Source organism: Eucalyptus grandis, chromosome 3, assembly GCF_016545825.1.
Source record: "Eucalyptus grandis isolate ANBG69807.140 chromosome 3, ASM1654582v1, whole genome shotgun sequence".
NCBI lineage: Eukaryota > Viridiplantae > Streptophyta > Magnoliopsida > Myrtales > Myrtaceae > Eucalyptus > Eucalyptus grandis.
The window spans coordinates 19,527,919-19,535,460 of record NC_052614.1 but is presented as its reverse complement, the minus strand read 5'-3'; the positions used below and the strand labels follow the sequence as shown (position 1 = coordinate 19,535,460).

At 37.9% G+C, this 7,542-nt stretch overlaps 1 protein-coding gene across 1 annotated transcript; it reads left to right on the top strand.

The window, feature by feature from the left end:
* Positions 1–4,320: 4,320 nt before the first annotated feature.
* On the top strand, positions 4,321–7,542 carry LOC104436767 (probable acylpyruvase FAHD1, mitochondrial). The gene is made up of 7 exons (XM_039308089.1): positions 4,321–4,528; positions 4,649–4,814; positions 5,742–5,794; positions 6,274–6,336; positions 6,659–6,709; positions 6,806–6,923; positions 7,166–7,542. Exons 1-7 carry the CDS (start codon positions 4,421–4,423, stop codon positions 7,276–7,278), a joined length of 672 nt encoding a protein of 223 aa, XP_039164023.1. The 5' UTR covers positions 4,321–4,420; the 3' UTR covers positions 7,279–7,542.

Below are 7,542 nucleotides of genomic sequence, written 5' to 3'. Positions count from 1 at the left end.
CTCGCCCATCCGGAGAGGGCTCGCGGGCCCCGCCGCCTCCCCCCCGCCGCCGCCGCCGGAAGGGCGGCGACGGAGTGGGAGGGTTGCCGGGCCCCGGCCAAGAGCCGGCGAGGTTGGCTGACCGGCGGTGAGGGCTCCCCTCACCACCCCGTTCGACCTCCACCCCCTTTTTTTTTTTTTTAAATTTTTTTTAATTTTTTTGAATATTTTAAATAAAATTAATTTTAAATATAATTTAATTAATTTTTATATTATTATTTACACGTAGACATGAAACGGCGTCGTTTTTGCATTTTCTCCGCAACGTCAACATGCAAACGACTGCTTTTGGACCAAAGACGGAAAGTCGCCACGTAAGCCATTTGGCCGGATCTTCGCTGAGTTGCACTTAAGTGTCCCATTTAACTCAAAATCGACACTCAAGTGTACCATTTTAAAGTTATGGCACTTAAGTGTCCTCCGGTGTCAAATTATGGCACTTGGGCTGTACTTCTGCCAAGATTCAACCTCTTGATTGATTAAAGTAATGTTACGCCACTTTCATGGGAAACTCCCCATGAAAAAGAATTTTTAACTGCTCTCTCTCTTTCTCTCTCTCTCTCTCTCTCTCTCATTATTTATCATCTCAAAACGACAATGACATCTTTTACATTAAAGTAAGAAAAATCGTTTTATGTTTTAACACAAAAGGAGGATAATTTTTGGCGTTGTAGCAGTAAGCGTCAGGATCTGTGCAAGTTTTATTTATCTTTTATAATTTTTATCTATTATAATAGATGGTGATGAAATCTCGATACCAGGTGAAACTAGGAAATCCATTTCTACTAATTTCAAGGAATAATATTTCCATGAGGAATCCAAATCCAAGTTTAAATTTCTCTTCGAACATGAAAAATCTGATTCTGCACTAGGCCAAAACAAGGCAAATCAAATTTAATAGTCAGTGGGGCCTGCGTGATGCCGTGGTGAAATTTAAATTTTCTATGCACCCCACACTTTAGCCAACAGACTAATTCAATATCACTATTTTTAATTTTTGGTCATAAAACGCACTTTCATTTAAAAGCAATGTTTCCGTTGAAATTTTATAATATATGATAGAAGTTAGAAAAAGAGCAAATATCTTCTTACATACATTCCTATTAGATGGCAAACCGATACCTCATACTGAAATTTTAACATTGTCCATTACCCAAAAAAAAAAAAAAAAAAAAAAACTATCTCAAGACATTGAATAATAGCATCGACGTATGTCCATTTAGAGTAATTTGTACGAGACAATAACAAATAACAATGATTTACATATACATTGTGTTAGTCAATGAAAGATGAATGCTCACAAATAAAGTCAAATTACAAATGATATACTCAGATAAGAAGGATTTTTCATGTATGACAAAAAATAAAATCAACTAATTTTGCAAGACTAATTAACTGTTAATCAACAATTCAATCAAGAAAACTACTTTCTTTATCTGAGATTCCTTTTAACCTTGATTAGATAGACTAATTTTATATATTATATATATATATATATATATATTATATATATATATATATAAAAAACGACTCTATATAGAAATACTAATTCGTGTAAAAGAAAGAGAAAAAGAAAAAAGAGAGAAGAGAATAGGAAAAAGTAAAGCATGGAAAAAGAAAAGAAAAATAAAAAAGAAAAATTATTAAATTATTAAATTATTATTATGAATTGTCCACATCAATGCCGGCCATGCTATATAGGAGGGTCGATGTTCATATTAATGATTTTCTATCCAAAATTAGTGGGATAGATTTAATTAGTAAAATGTGAAAATATTTAGGATTCAATTGGAACAATTAAAATATTTATGGTTAAATTGGCAAAAATATAATAAATTTGGGATTTCTTCGGACAATTTCCCCAAACTGATTGGGATATGATTGAAATTCAAGGATTTTAGGTATATCCAAATACATAATAGTATACAATGGTTGATTTTTAGCTCAAAGGGAGTTTTTTTCTTGAGTAAAACATCTCAGATGCATTTCATTGATAACATCTAACATTAACATCTTTTGCCTATAGGGATATAGATGCTTTTATCGCACACTATGGCTTGCGATTTATACGTGTAATGCCCTAAACTTATGAAAAAGTATATTGGTAATATATATCATATGCAATCATCAACCATTACCAAGCATTTTTATCACCAATAATTTTACTCTTTGTCGGTCCAAGTAAATTTGTGGAACGCTATTGGACAAACATGAAGTCTTGAATCTTTTACCCAATGTACACGTCTCAACGAATGCCATTCTTTTAAATCTAATCTTTCTCGGTCCGCTTGAGATCCTTATTTGATAGCTCGAATATTTGTGTCCAACTGCACGATAGCTTCTCATGTAGAATTCAGCAATCAATAAGTTTGCAACATAAATTTCTTTGTTTTTTCATTTCGATATGGAAGAAGATTTGAAAAAATTTTGAAAACAAAATTTCATTTTTTTTATTTGTGGAACAAATTTTTACTTCAAAAATAAGTTTGGAACATAAATCAAAAGTTGAAATTTTCACATTTTCTATTTCTAGAATAAAAGTGAGAAATAAAAACTCTTCTCAACATTCACTCTTCTCACTATTCGTCGCTTGATCACCGATTGCAACCCACTTGTCACTAGACACCCTCCATTGGTCACTCATTTCGTCGGCCGCCTCCTAGCGCTACTTGGGAGGGAAAAAATTTATATTGTTATCAAACAAATTTATATCTTTTTAACATGAATTTTGTATTGCTATCAAATTAGTATTTTTATTCAGAAACTCATATGAGGAATAGAAATTGAAAAATCAATTTCTAACTAGAACTGATTTATGGAATAAAGTGGTTATCACTCGCGCCCTCAATATCTTCTACGATCGAGCAAATGGAAGGTTGCATGCCTTTTTTTACTGACGATCTTTTTGCCAAAAACTTGATAATGAATGGTACTAGGGTAAGGCCATTTTTCCAGTCTATAAGGCTGGGCACGCAGGTTTAATTTTCACTCCACGCCATTTGGACAGTCTATGATTGTAATATTGCACTAAATTGAGCATGTGTGTAGCTTACACCATCATTTTAATATCTACATATGCAAGCAACTTGGGACTAAATCGTGAATGACGTTTCGAAAATACTAACACTACCGAGATTCGAAAGTGACATGAAACCGAAATGAACGAGCGCGTGCACGAGGGAGGGCACTCTGATGACCTAAGCTTCTGGATAAGCCCGTCTCATATTTTGTCGAGACAGAGAGAGAGGAGAGCACGCCTAACTTTGAATATCTAGAAAGAATCGACATCGACTCGCGACCAATCCGCATCGCCTTCGGCTGCGGCGGCCTTATTTATACCAGTTATGAGTCAGGTAAACGTCTCACGTGACGTCGAGAGGAGGACCACACGACTCCGATGCCGAGCAAGTCTGATGAGATCGTGCGGGAGGCTCGACACGCCAATACAAGGTCAAAGCAACGCCTCCCGATACGTCCAACCCCTCGGATCTCGATCCTCATTTAGGCTAAGCCTAGCTGATTACGTTGATGAGATTCGTTGTTTCTTCTTGATGCGTGGTATGAAAACGATTATTAATCAACTCGTTATTGGAGAATGTGTTTTTGGTATGTACGTAGAAATATGTCAGCAATAAGAATTTGATTATATGACCATTTATAAATTGCAAATTTACGGAGTATTTCGATTTTGAGCTTGAATCTAAAGGTTTCATATAACGTGAACGCCTTCTGTTAAGATGTACGAGAACAATGCTATATAGCAAAATGCTCGAAATCATATCAAATATAGTTAAGGTAGTCACCAACTAATTCAAGAAATATAATTTACTTTAAAAATTATACATAATCTTTTTATCGTCTTACTATCATTATATTTTTTTCTTAAACTAATTTACATCTCTAAACAAATTGTCCCCATAAGTGCATCTCTCATCTTCTCCACACACTGTTACAACCTTTTCTTTTTTCATTTTCTATCACAAACACATATATATACACACACCCAAATACATAATTAATCACTTGGCTGTTCAATTCTAATGCACAAACAATAAGTCCTGCAGATCTTATGTTATAAAATAACATCAAATGTTCTAATTTCTTTTATGCATAGGATCGCTAAAATTTGATTGATCAAATATCTTGACTCAGAAATCAAGCTCCTCAAATTTTCACATTTATATATTGACATTTCATATCAATGGCCAAAAAACTGAAAAAAAATAAATAAAGAGAGAGAGAGAGAGAGAGAATTTGAAGAGGACTAGAATTTGAAAAAAAAAAAAAACCCAACTCTGTCGTCCTCTTCTGCGCACTCTCTCTTTCTCTCTCCCTCTCTGTCACTCTCGATCCACTTTCTTCTTCCTGCTTCGCACCGCCGATGGCGTCGATCGGACTTCAGAAGCTGCTCCAGGCCGGCACCAAGATCGTCGCCGTCGGCCGGAACTACGCCGCCCACGCCCAGGAGCTCGGCAACGCCGTTCCCAAGGTACTCAATCTCTCTCTCTCTCTCTCTTTCTCTCTCTCTTCCTTGGTCGATTTCTAGAGATCGCCGCGACCGAGTGCCTGAAGCCGATCCGCGTGCGCGGTGTCCTGTCTGTGACCCTAGGAGCCCGTGCTGTTCCTGAAGCCGACGTCGTCGTACTTGGAAAACGGAGGGACGATCGAGGTGCCGCCATCGCTGCTGTCGCTCGACCACGAGGTGGAGCTCGCGGTCGTGATCGGGCGGAAGGCCCGGGACGTGCCCGAGCCGGCCGCCATGGACTACGTCGGAGGTACTTCGGTTCCTGCGATTGCTCCGTACGCTTGATGAATTTTTTTGCTGCCGTCGTTTTGTAGTGGCGTTAGCGTCGCGATTCGTGGAGACTTCGGACGTTTTGGATTCTTTTTATGTGGACTGAGTTTGTTCGGCATTGGATGGGCTCGAAATAGTTATGGTAGGATGATTTGTGTCGGATCGTGATACGACTTCATTGGAGATTGGGGGGTGATTGTGAAGCTGAACAGGGGAATTCGGCGACTTGTTTTGGAGGATGATTCTGAACTGTGTAGTATGTTAGTCATCATGGACATGAATATGTGTACCTTTTTATCTTCTGTTGAACCGGTGCGCTAGCTTTTTATCGTTGTTGAATTGGTAACCTGATCACGAGAAAGTTATGCAATGTCGTCTTGTGGACTAACTGAAACTGTATGGTTAGTCTCGTCTCAAATTCCCATTAATGCTGTTCCCCATTGTTATTGGTGCTCACGAACGCATTCCTAGCATAAATAATTGACTTGCTCATGGAGCTGGTCTATGCTTTTCTTTTTACCTCCTCAGGTTCTAGTCGTTTGGATTGTGTTTGGGCAAGCAGCACAAACCTTTTCATGGTTTAGAAGAATAGATGTGGATTATGATCCTGGGACGGTGCATGAAATGCATTACATAGTGGCTGGTTGTGTGGATCTGTAATGGAGCTAGTTATCACCCAACCTCTAAATTGTGGAGGTTCAGGATACTGAATGTGGTTGGCTTTGGATATCATGATGCTAAGTGCAGTGCAGGGATCGCAGAGTAATTAGAATGTGCAACTAATCAGTCATTGGCTTTCTATTCCATCTTTTTCGTGATTTTGTTTCTCTGATCTGTGCGCTTTAAGTTTGATTGAAGATTTTTCAATATTTTGAGGTATTCAAGCTGGTATGCTCATGAATTGTAGGATATGCTCTTGGACTGGATATGACTGCTAGGGAAATCCAATCTAAAGCAAAGGTGTATTATCTATTTCTTAAATCTTTCACAGATAGGATTGGTGGCCCTCCCTTTCTCCTTGTTCCCAAAATATATTACATGTTCAGTTATCTTCTAGCTATATCTTTCGGTTCAGAAAAGTTGCTGTTGAAGATTGGGTGGGCAGTACTTTTTTGAAATTTTTTTCTATTATTTGCCAAATCCTAATGGTTATAAATTGAGTCAGTCCTTTCCTTTGGTAACATGTCCTTGCAATAAACCCAGGAAAATTCTTAATAAACCGATTAGCTTCCACATTAAATGGATTATTGCTTGGAACTTATTTGCGCTACGATACTGTGGACGTCAACTGAGACCAACCTGCCTTTGTTATCTTTTCAGCTCCTTTTTTCATGTTATTTTCCTCATTTTTCTGTGGATCCGAAAGATTTTCTCATTGAGGATCCATACAACTCTAAACAAAATTGATTTCATCTTTTCCCAATTGTTCTTGTTGGTAGTCTGCAGGTCTTCCATGGACAGTAGCAAAAGGCCAAGATACTTTCACACCAATTAGCTCTGTGGTGAGTGAAATGCTATTGCTTAATTTCTTTTTATCAGATTCAACATTGAGGTAACACGGAAGGATAAATTCCAGATGATGGGTTGCTGGGATGAATGATAGGTTTTGCTAGATGATGTCAGTTTAGATTGTCTGATGAATTCAATGTAGATGCACTCTGACTTGAGATTAGCCAGCCAGTGGGCTTGGAAGAAGATTAGCTAAGGAACCAAGTTCTGTGGATTGCTTACCATGGATTTTCAAGTGTCTGACTTTAGTCTGAGTGTTTTCTTTTGGCAGTTTTCTGATTTTGCCTATTGTTTTGATTGCAAAACCCTTCTCAGCTGGACAAATCTTTGGTGCCAGACCCTGACAACTTGGAATTGTGGCTCAAGGTGTCAAATTCTCAGTCTTACATTCAGATAACAGTGATTGCTTGATTATCTTTTCTGCAGACTGATCTTAAGTCTGATCATTCACTCTAACTACAGGTAGATGATGAAATAAGGCAGAAGGGTTCAACCAAGGACATGATTTTTAAGCTTCCGTATCTTATTAGCCACATTAGCTCTATTATGACCCTTTTTGAGGGAGATGTAATACTGACAGGTACTTGCTTCAATCTTTTTGTCACTTTTGGTGCATTTCACTGGTCAGATGTTTTCTTGCTGTTATGTTATTTTGCTGTTTATTCGCATGTTACCAGTAGTATAACCAGACAAGAAAACCAAGTTTTCAAAGTTTCTCAACTCCCTTCCCCAGACTTCCCTTAGATTCAGAAGTGGCTTTTTCTGCGTCTAATGATGTTTTGTTTCTTTTTTGGCATATGGTCCTTGGACTTGACTGTGCAGGCACTCCCCAAGGTGTTGGCCCTGTTAAAGTAGGTCAAAAGATCACTGCTGGCATAACAGGCCTAATCGACATTCACTTCAATGTTGAGCAACGTCAAAGACCAGGAAGTTAATGAACTAAGAATTCCAAATGATTGCAAAATCTTGCATGCTGTAGTGTAGTTCTGGCAAAATATCAATAAGGACATTCAACTAAACTCTCCAATTTGGAACTTTTGACTCAACAATTAGATAAGAGAGGAGTGATGCTTCTTTCTGCAAGTTCAATTGGAGTTGGTGTTTGAAAGATAAGACTGTTGTATTCTTTTACACATCCACATGCAAAGCAATACACTTGCTCAAAACAGCTCAAACTCGGCCTTCCATTTTTATATCTA

What these genes read in the sequence shown, in the direction of transcription:
- LOC104436767 (XM_039308089.1), top strand. Translation starts at nt 4,421, where the DNA reads ATGGCGTCGATCGGACTTCAGAAGCTGCTCCAGGCCGGCACCAAGATC. An exon ending in CGCCATGGACTACGTCGGAG is followed by an intron (nt 4,815 to 5,741) that starts GTACTTCGGTTC and finishes CATGAATTGTAG; the next exon opens with GATATGCTCTTGGACTGGAT. An exon ending in GGGAGATGTAATACTGACAG is followed by an intron (nt 6,924 to 7,165) that starts GTACTTGCTTCA and finishes TTGACTGTGCAG; the next exon opens with GCACTCCCCAAGGTGTTGGC.